Raw genomic sequence first — 18585 nt, 5'->3', positions numbered from 1 at the left:
CTTCTTTATATTTTCTTTTTTTCGGCCTTAGAGCCATGTTGAAAGTCCTCTGCGCAGCCGCAGTCGCCGGCGGCGGCGCGCGCCCGGCCTGAAAGCTTCAACGTGGACTTTCTAGGTGCGCCACCGTCGACTTGGCTTTCGCAAGCAAAAAGTAAAGAAAAAAGCAAGCGCTTTAGGAGAGGAGGCGGCGGAGGAAAGAGTAGAGGGCGGTACTTTTCTTATATAGGGACTTTAGGTTGCATTAACGTGCGACTCCGCTTGGTGGTAAATAGGTTCAGATCTGCAATGCCTTCTGTGTAATACATACGTTATATTTTGTGACGTAACAGAAACAGCACGAGACCTAATGTTCATCAAATTACATGACAAATACCTTTCTGTCAAGTGTGGTGCATTATCTTTTGGTCATCAATGCTAACAGCGAGCTCAGGCCTTTGTAGCATTGCCAGCTATGCATGCAACGGAGTATGGACTAGCGTCAGTAGATGACGGCAAAGAGGAGAAAAGCGTCCACTTTTGATGATGGCGGGGATTGCGAGGGTCTTCGGGCACGAAGCCTGCTGGTACACTCTGTTCAAGCACTGACAATGCCATGCTGAGAAAGAAACCATTCGATATGCTTATACTCAAGAATATACAATATGGATTAAGGGTTTATTCAAGCTTTCAAACCAACTGCCAAAGTACACTGCTCAAACAAGGCAAAGACTGAGGCCATGCAATCAGAGCAGACTGCTTAGAACAACATACCACGTCGTGAAGTTGAGAGTGCTGTCACCAAGGAATAGTGACAGGTCCTGCGTCATCTGCTCCTTCGTCTTCTTGTTGGCGATCATGACCATGATGTAGTCGGGGAGCTCGTCGTCTGAAAACATGTCAGGACTGCTATAACGCACGTCACAGCTTGCAGGCTCACGTGTAGTAAACTGGACGGCCTTCAAAAATAGGCACGAGATGATTAGCATGCTATACAGTATGTAATAATACAATACCTGTAATGCAACGATTACACATGTTCAGAAACACTAAAATATTTTGGGCTGGTGCATAGAAGTTTATCAAGAATATCATCTACCCATTGTTTGCGCAAGTTCCACACCAGACAAAAGAGAGATTCGCAGAATCCTTCATACACAAAGAAAAGTTAACAGCTATTGCAAAAGAGGTGAGGCAAGGCGAGACATTCTAGAAAATGCCAAAGAAATTAGCAAGGTATATTGTACGGGACATGCTACCAACTATGCTGATATTATAAATTAATATAGTAACAGCACGAAAAAAAAATATCAAAAGGTAAACTACAAGAATGCTAGCATGCCATGAGAAGCTGTCTCTTCTTGGCTGCCAAATGATTGGTTCATGTAAGTTCAAATAAACTTCAGCTGACAGCATTAACCAGCACAATGTAAGGTCGGGAGTTAAATGTCTAAAGATGAGAGCGCCAGCTTTATATTTCTTCTAGCAGAGCCGTGAAAGAGAGAATCCACTTCTATTTTTGGTGAAGCAGCCAGTGAGACTACCAGTTACTCAAAGCGTCTGCTCTCGGCTTCCCTTGCTACAATTAATCTCAAAGGCATTCCTGCATCTTGCATGGTTGTGTTATCACTTTTGGGCTGGATTCATTTTACGAAACAGGCACTTGAAAATCAAACACCATGAACCCATCACAACTGTAAGAAAGAACCCAGCTTAACTCAATCATTTGAAAATGGCAAAACTCTATTACCGTATTTACTCACATAACGCTCACACTCTGTTTTTTGCAGAAAATTGATGCGAAGTTGGGGAGTGCAACAATTACGTGTTAAAGATTTTCCAGCACAATGTTCTAGGTGCTAAATATAAAAATGAAGTGGCTGTAAATCAGTGTTCGCGTGCCAGCCACTTTAAACTCAAACAAGAAGTTACTCTCAAGCAGCACTTATCTTTGCAATAAGAACGCAGGCATTACACAAGCAGAAACTAGAAAGGCCCTTCATTTGCCGACACCAGCTGAACCTAGGGTTACTAAAAAAATAAATAAGGTGACCATGGCTCAACCTATTCAGTAGACATTAGCACTGACCTCGGGACAAGCAGACAACTTCCTGCCGCCGTTTCCGAGGTTGTAATGATTGCCCAAAGAAAAAAGATATATAATCTTTGATGGCCAAGGTGGGGGGAGGAGGGCAATCATTATGCAAGTAAATGCAGTACCACTCCGTCTGCAAGAAAATATTTTCCAGCTATTATGACTACTAAAATGTGGCCTGTCTCAAAATAAAGGTCCATCCTGCAAGAGGTTTCAGGCCCCTATGAGTAGAAAAGTGTCCAACTGCACAATTCCTTTTTTTCTTTTTTTTTCTGCCTTCAAGCAATGTGGCACATGTTTCTGCTGAGTATTGTGCTAGCTCGGTCTCCTATATTGCCGACTTGATAAGCTAAGCTGCACTTGATAAACTAAGCAGCTCCGGCTGACTTACCGACATAGGCCCCAAGCTCCATCAGCTTTGTCTTGATGGCAGCCTGGGAGATGGAAAAATAAAGAGCAGTGAGAAGCGACACAACTGTGAACAGTTGTGAAAAAGGAATATGTATGTGGCACTGAAATCTCAATCGTCCCATAAAACAGTAATGAGTCCAATTAGCGACTCCACGTTAAATGAAACATGTCCACTATCACTACCTGCACACTCGCTAAGCCCAAGGTGAAAGTCACAACAAAAATGGCACATTAATTACACCCAGAAGACTTTACTTTCATAAGGTTCCCAAATTTTCTTTTTCAAGCCTTTTCTTATATATATTTTTTTCAATCCTTGCTTTCTAGCTGGTCTACAAGAGCCAAAAGGCCAGCTGAAGCAATATTAAGTGAAAAACTCCAGATACCACACAGCAATTTAAACTTTCACATAAAGTAAACACCAATGAAGAACATGTTGGGCTGGTTGGTGTATGACAGTAAGATTCTTGTTCAACACAGATGACCACAAACGAAATACACACATAGAGAGGGCAGCGCCTGTCCTGTTGTGTATTGTTGTGTCTGGTGGTCCTTCGGGACAAAGGAGGCCGGCGCCGACTCAGTAGCGTCAAACTGCGCCCTTTCGAGACAGCCACCGCCCTCCCTGGTTCTGCGAACTGACCGCTATGGAGAGGCGAATCTTGAAAGGGGCCAGTGTCTGGCAATCCCGGGGGAACGACATCAACGTTCGGTTCCCAAGGTGTCAACCGCTGCCTGTGTTCGGGGGCGACCTAGCAAGATTGGAGGCGGAGCCCGACGGGAAACGATGACACATCACGTGCGGGATATGGCCACCTGATCCAAGATGGTGATTGACTAAACGAACTACAGTGTATTCCCTCGTCGAGTGAAAGAGGGAAACGAAAGGAATAAAACAGCGAGGCTTGACGCTTGACCATGTAGAGCACGTTTGACGATGTAGAGCACGCTTGACCATGTAGAACGCTCGGAGATGTAAACGCTACGACATCACGGCTCCAATATCATGGAGCCCTTCTTGTAATATAATGTACATTTTGTATATAAAACCAGTTTTCTAATCTCCCTGGATATCTCCTCCTCTTGGTACCTGGCACGGCACCATACATGAAACCTTCGTGGCCGCTCGGACCGTCGACTTCGCAACAGTGGTGGCAGCGGTGGGATCGGCCGGCGTTGGCTACATCGGTGTGGTGAGTGCTACGTGTTTGCTTCTCTTTTCGCCAGACTCATTAGCGCAGGTGACTAAGTCGGTAATGGTTGTTTGGTGTAGTTAGTGATTTTGTCTCACAGACCAAGAATATAGTGTCTCGTGGGCTAAGTTACTAAGGGGAAGAAACACAGGGTGCACTGTAAATACGGATAAGTTTAAATCCAGGAACTCCTCTAAAGTTGTGAGCCGATGGGCATTTTGGTTGGCCCTGCGGGAGGCAAAAGTCAACAATTGGAGCTTTTACAGAATAAGGAAGTGAGTTGGGAGAAGGCCGGTGAGGCCATAATAATTGTTTCGTAAGGAAAGGAGCACGAAGAAATTCTGTGATCTTCTGATGGTAGCGATAAGGTCGGGCTTAGTGCCTGAGTTTGCTCTTCATGTCGCCAGAACTCTCTCTAGTACAAGTACGTAGTTGCTAGTAGAGTAACTTTGTGTTTTCTGGCGGGCACCATTTTGGGAAATTCACCTTCTTTAAATAGTGAAATTTAGGAAGGGTGAATTTTGAAGGCAAACGAGATCGCTATGGAGAAATTCAGAGTGCAGGACCTGCTTCTAATTTGCGAGGAGTTAGGCATTTCGGCCGACTCCGCAAAAACAAAAGAAGCGGTTCTCGACGTCATGAATGTAGAAGAGGTGACGGTCGAGGAAGCTGACGAGGCTTGGGAGACAATTGAGGAAAGAAAGCAAAAAGCAGAGGAGTGCAAGAGGCGCGAGCTTGAGGCTGTAGAGAAGCGCGAGAGGCGCGAGCATGAAGAGGCAGATAGAAGCAGGCGGGATGCAGAAATTCGCGAGAAGCGCGAGCAAGAGATAGCGCAACAACACGCTCTTAGGATGAAAGAGCTTGAACGGGAATGTCAGATGCTCAGATGGCGGACAGCGCGACGCCAGCTCCACACTTTCAGAATGGACGAGTGTATAGTTGATTTCCTCGCCGGTTTTGAACGAGTGTGTGAGAAAGAGGGTGTCAGCTGGGACTCGTGGGCCGAGCAATTAGGAGCACTGCTCCCGTTTAGTGTCGGTGCGTGTTTCATGCATTGCTTGTCCGAGGAAAAAGCGCGAGACTACGGCAGTGCTAAGAGGGCTTTGTTCAGGCGCTTTGGTGTAGCATGGCAGGCCGACTTCGAAGGCCCAAATGAGAGAGAAAAAGCCGACCCTGTCGAAGGTACAGCTAGCAATGAAATGTCTAGTTTAGAAAGTTTCGAAAAAGGTGTGATTCAAGTGACACACACACAAAACGAAGGTAACAGCGGTTTTCCCGCTTCAGTACCGGAAGGCCCCTTAGGCCAAGTGTTTACGGCGGCGGCAATTTCGGCCGGCCTGCCAGACAAGGTCACCCATTGCTTCTCGAACAAATCGGAGCAAATGCTGGAGGAATGGGGAGAATCCTTCTCCAGTAGGGGAATACCAAGGGCAGAAGCACGTGAAGAGACTCGGAGACTGATAGGCGTGCTCCCTATTGAGCAGGGGTCAGAGGACCATGGAACGATTCCCGAGATAGCTGCTAGCAGTGACGAGTTAAACGTGTCAGTAGCCGGACGCGAGGGGAAGGCCGAAGAGAGCAGTGGTTTTCCCGCTTCAGAAACAGAGGGCCCTTTAGGCCAAGTGTGTACGGAAGCGGCAATTTCAGCTAGCCTGCCAGAAGAAGTCGCCTATTTCTATTCGAATAGGTTAGAGAAGATACGGAAGAAAAGGCGTAGGCGCAAGACGAGAAAGGCGGTCGAGGTCGAGGCGTCTGGAATCAAACATGCGAAGCGCCATGGTGATGGGGCAAATGCGCAAAGGTCAAGATCGAGCCAGAGACTGTGAAAAAGCGAAGGAGGGTAAACCCCAAGCTTAGGCGTTTGCTGATGTCAGGGACCGGCGTGACGAACGTCGCCTAACCGCATCTCGTACAACGCATAGTAGGCAGAGGGACAAAAGGAAGCATCAGGTATGCCGCCACAGTAGCCGATCACCCGCGGGAGCAAGGAGAGGCGACTGCATTGGAAAGAAGGGGACAGTACTCGCACGATTCTGCGAATGCCTCCCCCTCCCAGTACTTGGAAGCGGCTGTTCGAAAGTCGCAGCTACAAGTTGGGTCAGGCAAATTAGTGGGTTTTGCCTTCTTCGCGACGGCACCTTGCGAAATCCCCAGAATGCGCGACCCCCTCGAGTGCGTTTGAAAGTAAAGGGTGCGTTTGGGGCCCGAGAATAAGGAAACAGGGAAGACGAGTTGCAATTTTGATTCTTTTGTATTCATTTTGTGGCAGATTAGTTGAATCTGGAAAGTTTGACTGGCGTAAAGAATGCCACAGCTTTTGGTTATGTTGTTAGCCTATTCGGCGCAGGTTAGACCCACAATATAAATGGGAGTGTTTACGCGACGACAGCTATAGAAGTGAAATGCAAAATGTTAGTTGCATATAGTTTGGCATGTCACGCGCAAGTTAATGAGCTCCGCTTTTGCACGAGTTCGTAATAAGTCGTAGATGGTTTGCCCATTTGTTTATTTAGTATATTGGCATTATGTAATGATTATGTAACTCTCTTGTGCTAAGTGTTACGGACTATGAATTACTGAAGGCCAGCTCTCCCTTCGCCTTCCTGATCTGTGGAAGCTCTAATTCATAATTACTTAGCTTCATTACATAAACCCAGTTGGTGTCTGTTTGCGAAGACACATCATCGCAAGTTTCTTGGTACTTGTCCGGATCAACGAGCACCTTGTGCTTCAGGGTTTTCTTTAGATAGGGGGCTGCCATATTTTTGGAATTGGTAGAGTCTGGCGATGAGAGTGGCTTGCAGTGGCGCTTGCAGCATTGTGTGTGGCTGACAAAGGTCGTTCCTTGGAGCTTGTCACCTGGCATTTCTGCAGTCCAGTCAGAGCCCACCTATGAAGAGGCCTTTGGCAGGAAGATCATCATTCCTGGAAGCAGCGGCCCCATGGCTTTAAGTGAAGCAGGCATCAAACCGGCCGAGCTGCATGGAACAACTCGACCTCCCGATGCATCATCTGGCGGCGGGGGTGCTGTTGTGTCTGGCGGTCCTTCGGGACAAAGGAGGCCGGCGCCGACTCAGACGCGCCAAACTGCGCCCTTTCGAGACAGCCACCGCCCTCGCTGGTTCCGCGAACTGACTGCTATGGAGAGGCGAATCTTGAAAGGGGCCAGTGTCTGGCAATCCCGGGGGAACGACATCAACGTTCGGTTCCCAAGGTGTCAACCGCTGCCTGTGTTCAGGGGCGACCTAGCAAGATTGGAGGCGGAGCCCGACGGGAAACGATGACACATCACGTGCGGGATATGGCCACCTGATCCAAGATGGTGATTGGCTAAACGAACTACAGTGTATTCCCTCGTCGAGTGAAAGAGGGAAACGAAAGGAATAAAACAGCGAGGCTTGACGCTTGACCATGTAGAGCACGCTTGACGATGTAGAGCAAGCTCGACCATGTAGAACGCTCGGAGATGTAAACGCTACGACATCACGGCTCCAATATCATGGAGCCCTTCTTGTAATATAATGTACATTTTGTATATAAAACCAGTTTTCTAATCTCCCTGGATATCTCCTCCTCTTGGCACCTGGCACGGCACCATACATGAAACCGTGGCCGCTCGGACCGTCGACTTCGCAACAGTGTATTCCTTTTGTGGACATTTGTTTTGCACGAACATATGCTTATTTACCATTTAAATATCAATGATTATGACACTTTGGCATCAAATCAACAAGCTTCTATCTACTGCAAATGTGAGCCATAACATGTGAAATGAATAAATGAACGAATACTGTTGTTTGAATGGTTCGTACAGAACATCACACTCAGAATTCAAGGTCAATTCAAGGATTCCGAGGATGCCAACGGCCAAAATTCAAGAACGGGGGAAAGAAGCCTTATTTGTACACAAACACTGGAAAAACAAGATATCTCTTTCTAAGCTGCAATTTCTTGCAGCTAAACAGCTGCTGAATTGTACGGAAGCTTCAAGCTCTTCAGGTAGCTCTTCCAGCTTGACTTCCCCATTGTAATAATAACAACTGCCTTATAGCATTATTGTTAGCACTGTCTGGCTTCAGCCAAAGATACTCGCTGCATTAAAGCCACCATGGCTGAAACTCACTTTCTGCCAGGCATTCTTAGAACCTAGGGCTCGAAAATGGAGCCGTGATATCTACAGTGCGCACGAACCAGTAAAACAACAAAAATAGTGGTACGGCTTGGTCGCTTGATCTGGCTTCATCTAGCTCCACAATTACAATAGTAATTAAACAAGCCTGCCGTTGGTGACTGAGGCCCTTGAATCTTTTTCCAAATTCAAGGGTTTTCAAGACTTTCAAGGTGCTGTACGAACCTTGTGTTTGCTCAAACCTAGAAAGGCTGTATCCCTAAAGCATTTTAAAGAGACGCCTGGCAATTTTTTTTTATTATGTCCGAAATGTGCTTGTTTTAGGTTATTGTGCTACTCCTACAAGGAATCAGACAGTTCAATTCACATAATAGAAAAACCAATCTTAAAAAAGAAATCACAATTCGCATAATAGAAAAACAATCTTGAAAAAAGAAAAAAAAAGTCACAATTCGCATAATAGAACAACAATCTTAAAAAAAGAAAAAAAAAGTCACAAACAGCCTGTGCAGCTCCAAGTCAATGACTTGTGCCATGCTGCTCGTTGCACTTCGCCCCGCATGCTGCTTCTTTCTCTGTCTACTACGCTAGGCACATGCACAGTTGCATGCAGCTATTTAACAAGCCGTTCATTGCGTTCTTACAGGATTATTCTGAAAAACAAGCTCTCTTGAAAAACGCACGCAAATTGAAGGGAACAGGCATATCGTTGCAAAATGATTATTGTGCAGACACGCTGCGCAAGCGCCGTCTTCTATGGAGCAGTGCGCAAGAAGAAAAAGACAGCGGCAGAAAAGTTCGCCTTATTCATGATAAGATTCGAGTTGACGACGACTTGTTCTTTTGGGATGACGTACTAAACACTCGGAAACTAATTCCAAAGAAAAAAGACAGGGCAGAAATGCGCTCAAAACCCACCGACTAGCAACCACAGTCGCAGCAGTTCCGGCTGCTTTCACTAAATGCCCAAAGTATTGTCAACAAAATAGAGAAACTGCAGGATATTTTAGTGGTTTACGATCCTCATGTGTGTGTTATATCTGAAACTTGGTTGCACGATGGGGTGCATGATGATGAAATCGTTTCGCCAAACCACCAGCTGTTTAGAAAAGATAGGGGCTCACGAGGCGGTGGCGTCGCAGTTATTGCAAAGAATAGTGTTGTTCTAAGGGAACTAGAGCAGATTGACAACCATGAAAGTTTGTTTTTGAGTGTCTCTGTTTGGGGTGTGCCATTCATATTATGTTCTGTGTATCGGACACCAAATGCTGATGATCAATTTATGCAGAAATTATATGACCATCTTTTGAAATATAGAGGAAAAAGCTTAATAATTACTGGTGATTTTAATCTCCCACAAATAGAATGGCAAAATTGGAGTTATGGACACAGTCTTTCCTCTGATTTACTCATTGATATCATGCTAACTTTCAGTCTCCAGCAGGTTGTTAATGTGTGTACTCGGGGAGGGAATATTCTTGACCTCTTATTCCTCAGCGAAGTTTTCGGTGAAGGAACCGTTGAAATTGAAACAGGCATTTCCGACCATAAATTGATTTCTTTTTCGTCATCGATGGCTGTGAATAATGTCAGACTACCCAGAGAAGAAATTCAGGTTAGAGATTATGCTAAAGCAGATGAATCAATAATTGATTACTTGGACCTGCACCTTAATATTGTCCAAGATGATGTCGAGCTTTCATGGCAAAGATTCAGAGACACTGTTACTTATTGTATTGAAAGATTTATTCCATTGAAGGCGGTCAAGAAACCTCCATGTAACCCTTGGATCAACAGAGATATTATCCAAACTAGGCGGAAGTTGAAAAGAATGAAACGAAAACATAAAAAAATAAAGAGTGCGCATGTCAAGGAATTAAAAAGTGAATTACTGGCAAAAGTTAAAGCTGCACGAGAAAGATTCTTCAGTCATAGCCTTGCCTTGCTGATTTTATTTCAAATGCTCCACAGAAGTTTTGGCGCTATTTAAGTCCATCAAAAGAGGCATCACATAAAATAAAGATTAATGGTAAAATGACTGAAGACGCCCACATAATTGCTGAGCACTTTAATGATTACTTCGGAAGTGTATTCTCTGACCTAGATGAATTCGAACGATGCAATACAAATAGGTCTTTCTTACGCGACATTATGGTTTCCCGAGAAGGTGTTTTGGAGATGCTCCTTAATATCAACGTTAGGAAATCTGCAGGCCCTGATAAGCTTCCGAATCCATTTTTACGAAGGTATGCAGAACAGATATGTGTATTAACAGATTTTTTCAAATTATCCTTACATTTAGCAGAGATACCATCAGACTGGCGTAAGGCAAGAGTTGTCCCAATTCATAAAAAGGGTGATCGCTTTACAGTGTCAAATTATCGTCCTGTTTCTATTACAAGCACATGCAGCAAATTGTTAGAGCACATTGTCGCAGGCTTTATTCGTCAGTATTTGACAGATCACAGTATCCTATCTCCACTTCAGCATGGGTTCAGAAAGGGATTATCGACTTCAACTCAGCTTGTGTCAGTTGTTCACAAAATCTCTGAAGTACTTGACTCGTCCGGACAAGTTGACATGCTCTTTTTTGATTTTAGTAAAGCGTTCGATAAGGTACCCCATGGAAAATTAATCCACAAGCTTGAGTGCATTGGTCTTCCTTCAAATATTATATCATGGATCCAGGCCTATCTCCGACATAGGCAGCAGTTCGTAGAAATTAATAAATGTTCCTCAAGTGTCCGTCAGGTAACTTCGGGCGTACCGCAAGGCAGCGTATTAGGACCCCTTTTATTTTTGGTCTATATTAATGATATAATAGACGAAATCCCCGATGATGTGCATGTTAATTTATTTGCAGATGACTGTGTCATATTTAAAAAATAGCTTCACGGAACGATCACGCATGCTTGCAGAAGTCAGTTATTGCAATTTCCGATTGGTGTAAACTTTGGGGCATGGAAATAAATGTACATAAAACAGTCTTGCTGCGAGTAACACGGAAAAAGGAACCTAGTATATTTTCTTATGTTCTAAATGATACAAAAATAACTGATGTTGAAAAATACAAATACTTAGGCGTCACATTCACTAACAGATTCTCCTGGTCAGACCATATTTCCCTTACATGTTCAGCAGCTTTGCGCAAATTATGGTTCTTGAAAAGAAAACTTAAAAAGGCACCGGTAAACACCAAAATTTTAGCATATAACACATTCGTGCGATCGAAACTTGAATACGTGGCAGTTGTATGGGATCCTCATAGCAAGAAGGACATCATGAGTTTGGAACGTGTACAAAGGAAGGCCGTTAGATTTATCTTTGGACAATATAAAAGAGAGGATTCCCCGTGCCTACTAATGCTTAGAAATAAAATCAGTTCACTAGAACACAGGCGTAAAGTTAGTCGTCTCCAGTTTTTACATAACATCATAAATGGAAAAATCGGGCTTCAATTGCCTCCTTATGTAACGCCTCTTAATGCTCGAACAACAAGACTTAGACACAACTTTTCCCTTACGCCAATATTTGCTAAAACAAAATCTCACATGAATAGTTTTTATCCGCGTACTATAAACGAATGGAATTCCCTCCCTGTTGATGTACTACAATCAGCGAACTTCACAAATGAGTTAGAAAACTATTTGTCACATAAATTATTACAACCATAAGCAGTATTTGTACCTATTTTCTCGTTTATTTATGTGAAATTTCGTGTATTTAGTTATGTCTAGTGCCCGATTGTTGTTTGGCACAGCTTTTTTTTTTCATCCACATATAAATTCAAATGTGCGGTTCTTTTTCTTGTAGTTACATATTACATTTTGATTTTATAACGTGGCCATGGGCTGCATCCTTTTTATGCACTGTTTAAATTTTCCTACTTTTGTCTATTTCTTTAATCATTTCTTGTCAACTGTATTGCCCCTCCTGCATGGGCCAGTATGTTGGCCTGCAGTATGAATAAATAAATAAATAAATAAATAAATAAATAAATAAATAAATAAATAAATAATAAATAAATAAAAGCCTCAGCCATTTCAGCATCCATCAAGCAGTACGACGGTCCCGGCTTTTCATCTGGGGACATTGGCTTGTATGGAAGCATGCTAAGCCTCCTCAATTTGTTGCCCCCGACTGCCCACCTGACTTACCAGGACCTGTTGATGGTCAAGATAACGCAGCTTACTACACATTATTTCTGTGAGTGTCATGCAGTTCGTAATGTGTCGCTTTAGGGAGAACCAGAAAACCGGCAAATGGCGTGCTGGTGTCGGGGGTTGATGCAGCAGCTAGCACAGTGGGGGAGAAACCAGTTGTGCCAGTGGAAAACTGGCCAGGTGGTCACCCTAACCTTGGGCAGTCGCATTGCGCTTCTCAGCTCCAGGTTGTAGGTTCGATCCCGGCCACAGCCATCACATTTTGATGGGGACCAAATGCACAAATGCTCGTGTACTTAAATTTCAGCGCACATTAAAGAAATCCAGGTACTCAACCTTAATGTGGAGCCCTCCACTACAGTGTGCCTCATAATCAGGTCATGGTTTTGGCAAGTAAAAACCCAGAATTTATTTCAATTTATTGTACTCCTCAGGTATGTGTTGAAGTCAGGGGCATGTGTGAAGCATTTGTGAAGCATGATGTCATAAATCTTGGTGCACACCACGAATTCACAGCACTCCATTCATCCTGATACTCTGTTTCATACATAGCAGGCAATGCTGCATAAACTGCACAAGTAGTGCAATCATGGAAATCCTACCCTGTATGTTTTGCTGTACAGTTGTTTGTTTGTCGACAATGTTTTCTACGAATTTGCTTAATATATTACAACTACAACTCGTAGACGTAAGGTTACGTCAACACATATCATTCCTACACTTTCGTGGTTCCAGTATCCGACATACCATGTATTGGTTATTAGCACAAGTGGTGCGCTGTGGCCACTGGTCACAGAAATGTGTTACTCCGTTCGTTCCGTGGTTAATACGTACAGATCTGTGACGAGTTCCATGTAATAAACACAACATATTTTGCTACATAAAAGAGCGAGATGTAGTTTTGCATTTAATGACATGATGAAATACCTATATCTTTCTGTCATGTGTAATGCACTATATGGTCGCAAATGTGAAGAGTGAGATAGGTCTTTGTAGCCTTTGTAGTGTTGCCTGAAATTTATGAGACAAAGTATAATTTGTTAGAAAATGAGCCACTGCCCACAATCACTATTGCAATGTGGTAGCTTGACGATGGTCCCAAAGAAAGGCTTCAGTATGTTGATAGTTTAGGATGATGCGAGAACTCTCACAGGATATGACATTTGTAAGAAGCATCCTTTGGTAACACGCTGACCTCCGTTGCAATAAAACAGTCATGGCTGACCTTACTTGTGCATGCATTCCTTCTCCACAAGTTTTCGTGGCGCAACCATATGACAAACGGCAGCAAAAATGGGGTAAAATGCACCAATGAAACGGCATTCCTATTACATCTTGTTAGAACAGTGACTCGCACTGTCATGTGGGTCGTTCGAACAGGCAAGCACATCGTGATTACGATGCAATCGCTCACTTTCAATGGCCACCTCCGAGATGGTGAAACAAATTGCAACCTTTGCAGAAGTACAGACTGAGAACGAGCAAAGATCGACTGACGGCCACATATCTTATCGATCCGTGCTCCACAGCTGCTAACGTCGGCGTTATAGGAAGCATTTCCCTTCGAGCGAACTAGACGGACTCCACGAAACTTGCGGCATCAGCAGGCGGGCACCAAACGGCCTCTTAAGGCCACTTTTGGTAGAGAATGAAGGATCACGAATAACAAATTCAGGACAGCCAAGCACATGTGAGCTTCGCACAAATCTCAGAACCGCAGATTTTTTCGTAGTTACCGATGACCCAGTAAAGCCGCCGTTCGACGTTCTATGCGTGGTAAGCTCAGCGAGAGTCACTAATGCTGGAAGAGTGGTAACGGCCACCGTCTTTTCAACGTCAGCTCCACTCTGTTTAACGTGGCAACTGTTTCTTTTATGTTAATCGCCACTAACAGGCGAATGAGCAGTCGAACCCAAATGTTTCGCGAAGCGAGCAACTAGGACAGCCGTGATTACAGGCTGGCGCCCAAAACGCGCAATAAACCGCACCTGTCGAAGTAAAGCCGACATGAGGCTTACCCGGATTTTTTGCGTGACTTCGTTCCCGTCCATGGCAGTCATTTAATTAGCTTTCGTGGTGTGTTTTCAACAACGAACGATGTAGCATCACACTTTTACAGCGATATTCACTGACCGTCGAATGAACAAGTTCTCACGCAGCGCAAACAAGCAGAGTTGCCAGCTGAATGAAGCGCGTATCGCCGGTGGCGTCCAAATCCAGCGTCTACTTACTGGCTTTCAAAATCGCGTCCGGCGCATTCAAGAAGCGAAGTCATAGCCTTTGAGATCCGCATTTAAACTGAGGAGCGCGCCATTCCATAGAAGTGAATCCAAAGAGATTGGAAAAAAAAAAAAAATGCTTCTGGAGCGGCAATGCTGCTTGGAAAGCGAAGCCAGGCCGCCGCCTCTTACTCAAGGCACGAAGAGACATCAAGGAATAGTGCAATATAAGCAACGCCTTATCATCGCCTCCTTCACGTTTATTTCACTGAAAAGATCCTACTGAATGTACACTTTTGTGTCACAGGTTTTAGGAGGAAACCTGAATGCCGCAGTAGATTTTTTTTGGAGTTCTTGATACCCAAATATAATATTTTAGCAAGAAACAACGGCCTTTTATTTTACAATTAGCCTAGCGTTTACATTCGAAAAACAAATCACTTAAGGTGTGCGTGGACTGCAGCTGGCGCGGCACTCTTTGAGATGTGAAGTCAGGGCAAACACTGGCTTCACCACTGCTGGTAAATAGGGAGCCTACATGCAATCGCTGTTTTAGGATGGTGACAGCCTTTGTAAGGGCACTTGCCGCCGCCAGCTAAATTGGCGGTTTAAATCTGGTGCACAAAATGTCGAAAACCAGCTGACAGATACATTTCCGGCAACCCCTGGTGACGTGAAATTAATTAAGTTCTTTTAATAAACTTTGGCATCAGCAACCAGAAGAGACAAATGGCGCGTCTGAGCGCCGTACACAGCACGTCTACGTTTTAGTTAAACAGACTAGTAAGGACAGTATTTATTACAGCACACTTCAAAAACACCCTTTATATATTGTACATCTGGAAGGCAACGACAATGCTTAATGCAGTTCACATTCTTTGCGTGAGATAATACTACCACGAGCGCGCCATCGTGCCGTATAACTTGTTGCTTGATATGTGTCGCACGTCATGGAATAGAAAAGTAAGTTTGATGTGTTCAAATAATTGGAAAAGACAACTAGTATATTAAAGATGTATGCAGGTTTCTTGTGCGCACCGGCGCAAAACTAAATTAAAGAAATTTAATAGATCGCGTGCCAACATGAGTACATCAGAGCGTGACAAAAAAGACAGAAAGACTGGGGACCAAAATGGTTACCCACGAAATTTGGCGGTAAATAGCGGTCAAAATTTTGGTGTTGTCACCACCCTAAAACAGCGCTTGCATGTAGGCTTCCTACTGGTAAACATTAACGGGCGCCGCCACTCCAGAAGCTTTTTTATTGCTATAGCAATTATATGCGCACTTCAAGTGGATTTCTGCCATTGGCGTCGTCGTCGCCGTGAGGTTCCGTATAAAGTCCAAAGGCGATAAAATCGTCGCCGCGCGCCGTATGTGCCAGTGAAAGCGCGCGGAGGACGCGCTCTACTATATTCTAGCCACCCTAGTGCTCAGGGGCGTAGCCAGGGGGGGGGGGGGTTCAACCTCCACCCCCCCCCCCACTTACCCAACTTTAGTTCTCGTCGCTTCGCGCTGACATAATTCATGAAACCGGCGCTACTATCACAATTTCATTCCTGGGCGCTTCCGTTTGGGTTCTTAATTTACAGCGAATCATGTCTGCATATGGAAAAAACTGTCACGGTGTTTGTCAAGGGTTTGACATTCTGTGAAGTTTTGGGCGAGAGTGTGGTGGCCGCATTCTGAAGCAACAAATGCGCAACAAATGAAGCAACGAATGCGGCAGCCGCATTTTAGATGACGGCGAAAACGCTCGAGGCCCGTTTACTTAGATTTAGGTGCACGTTAAAGACATCAGGTGGTCGAAATGTCCGGTATACATTTCCGCCGCTTCCCTTCAGGTGCCGGTTAGGCCGCGCTCGTTCACACTTGGTCTCGAAGCTGTCGGAAGCGGCAAAATCTTGCAAAAATCCGCCCGCCTAGGCGGCAAAACAGGCAGCGAGCCAAATCGGTCTCGGGCCGATTTTTTCGCCATGGCGAAGTGGAAACGCGGCGGAAAGTCGTTCTGCTTCACTGGAAGCTATACACTAGCATGTAAACAATCGGTCGTAAAATTGAACATGGCACCAAAAGTGTAGGCTGTAATGCTGATCAACGCGATCAAGAACCAGCCCTTGCTCTACGACAAGAGTGGCACTAAAACGTACTGTCAGCAATACTCGCGATAGTATTCAACGTCGCGCGACCGGAGGTGCGGCAACGAAGCCTTGGCGTGCACCCAACTTCTCGCGCTTTTGCAAAGCCAGGCGAACCCACCACCGCCGTTTCCGAGGTGTCCACGTCTTCCATTTATTCATTGTCCATTTCTAGAAAACAAGTAGGTAGAAGTATAAAAGCCATTTCTTCTTCCACTTCCACGGCAGACAATAGTTAGGCAGATTCCTCGTTGGCGCTCCATAATTCTCCTCGCACGTGTACAGTATGTTGCAGAAGTCGCGGGGTGCTTTTCTCGTCGCGACGATAGATTGGGAGCGTAGGTCTCACGCAGGACGCGCAGGCTTTGGCGAGCCCCAACACAAGGGCCAGCCCGGGTTTTAGCTGTGGTGTTCCCGTTGCCCCTTTGGTGTCCTGGAGGCGCCGACAATACGAAATGATGAAATGTTATTACAACTTGTAAATAAAAGCTATTAAAGAAATATTATCACGCCTAGGCACCAACCTGTGACTCAGCGCTACCGCGCCCGTGTGAGGAGAATTACGGAACGCCAACGAGGAATTTACCGAAGGTCGCAGATGACACGCGAAGTTGCGTAAAATGATCACTTTTGATGACGGTATGTGGGTCAAAGAATGAACGTACCACTCGAAATAATGCGATAATGAGCGCGACCACGCCGACAAACGTACTCAGACGAGATGGATCTGGACGAAAACGGCAGCGGCGGCCGCGACGGTAGCAAAACAAATGTGAACAACTTGGACAGGCGCGGAAAAAATTTTCCGGCCGCTTTGGCCTTTCCGCCCACTTGCCGCTTCCCAAGTGCGAACGTAGTCTGCGCGAGAAACGTCTCTTGTTTGCGATTGCGCCCCTACGGAAGGCTGGTAATTACTGTTGTGTTGTTGAATCCCAAACGGAAGGCTGGTAGTTGCTGTTTTGTTGTGGAATTCCAAACCAGCAATGTACACACGAAGGGGTTGATGACAGCAGTGAAATTCCACCGACTCGCAACAGAATGCACGAAACAGACAGCCGACAAGCATGCATGAATTACTGCTGTGCGCAGTACAGCATAAGTAAATTCTTGTAGCAGGCGCTGACAGTTCTCGTCGGAGTTCACGCGTCCTGAGAAATTGATTATGTGCACTATGCACTGAACAAGACCGGAGTTCATTCCTGCATCACTAGTACACCAATCAGTCGAGATTCTGTGAGGTACAAGGCCGCTTCCTGTTTGCACTGGCGTAAGTGAAGCAGAAATGAGTTGCACGCACTACTTAAAATGCGTACACATGCCATATCTATGCTGTGCGGTGAAATATTCTGTACCATTCTGAATCTGTTGACGTAAAGGCAAATGACGGCTGCACGCTCGCAGACAGCGGAAGACACAGCGGCCCATGCACTTGGCGCAAGAAATGCTACCCTCTCGTAGCAGGGCGACGAAAGCTTCAAAAAAAAAAAAAAAAAAAAAGCCTTACGCGTTTTTGCGCGTATTTAAGTTTTCTAGCGCAAAGACGCAGCGAACAAGCTATTGCTATGGGAGTAGGTATAGCCTGGTCACACGTGCATTTCCACGCGTATAGCCGTCTGTAACTTGTGAAACGCACTTCGCCCCGACGAGGACGACGCCATCTACGCTTAACGGATATTAACAATTAATGATGTCTTCTCCGATCGCACGGGTCGTCTCAATGATGCGTTTTCGAAGACTGGTCCATTCAGCGGCGCGATGAGAGACCGTTGCTCCAAACGCCCACTGTACCTGTCGTGCTTACTGTATTTACTGAGCTTACTTTACTTTTTACTTAATTTCTTCACAAGCACACGCAAGGGGGGGGGGGGCGGTCCCATGTTTTGATATACATGTATAGAGTCTGCTTAAACTACCGATATTATTATCGATCACGTGGCGTAGAGGACAGCAAAAAGCTTGCCCCCCCCCCCCCCCCCCCCCGAAAAAATTTCTGGCTACGCCCCGCTGCTAGTGCTATCACCAGTGAGCGAAACGGACGGCGGAGAGCAACGTGACTTTTCGTTGCGCGAAATGCCGGGGGGGGGGGGGGGGGGAGGGGGGGGGGGGGGGGGGGGGCGGGGGGATTGGGTTGGGGCTCGGGGGAGTTTCGGTGGAGCAATAGGAGCATAACCTTCGCTTTGAGGGGCGGCTCTTGGCGGGGGGCTGGGGTTACGAGGGGGGGGTACGGGTGTGAGGGGAGGTGCGCGACACAACGCTTGTGC

At 45.5% G+C, this 18585-nt stretch overlaps 1 protein-coding gene across 2 annotated transcripts in view; it reads right to left on the bottom strand.

Annotated features, from left to right (window-relative positions):
- Positions 1-14177, bottom strand: part of LOC119445451 (zinc finger CCCH domain-containing protein 14-like) — a 125071-nt gene extending 110894 nt beyond the window's left edge. The window contains exons 1-3 of one of the 2 annotated variants that reach the window (XM_037709733.2): positions 13986-14177; positions 2463-2505; positions 751-865 (exon numbers count right to left, since the gene is read on the bottom strand). In XM_037709733.2, the coding sequence (XP_037565661.1) occupies positions 751-865; positions 2463-2505; positions 13986-14027 (200 nt within the window). In that variant the 5' untranslated portion in view covers positions 14028-14177. The remainder of the gene's footprint in view (positions 1-750; positions 866-2462; positions 2506-13985) is intronic. The other variant, XM_037709732.2, reaches the window with a different exon arrangement.
- Between the last annotated feature and the right edge of the window lie 4408 nt (positions 14178-18585).

The sequence above is a fragment of the Dermacentor silvarum genome, chromosome 3, assembly GCF_013339745.2.
Source record: "Dermacentor silvarum isolate Dsil-2018 chromosome 3, BIME_Dsil_1.4, whole genome shotgun sequence".
In the NCBI taxonomy this organism is placed as follows: domain Eukaryota; kingdom Metazoa; phylum Arthropoda; class Arachnida; order Ixodida; family Ixodidae; genus Dermacentor; species Dermacentor silvarum.
Note: the sequence above shows the minus strand (reverse complement) of the source record. Positions and strands in the feature narration are given on the sequence as shown.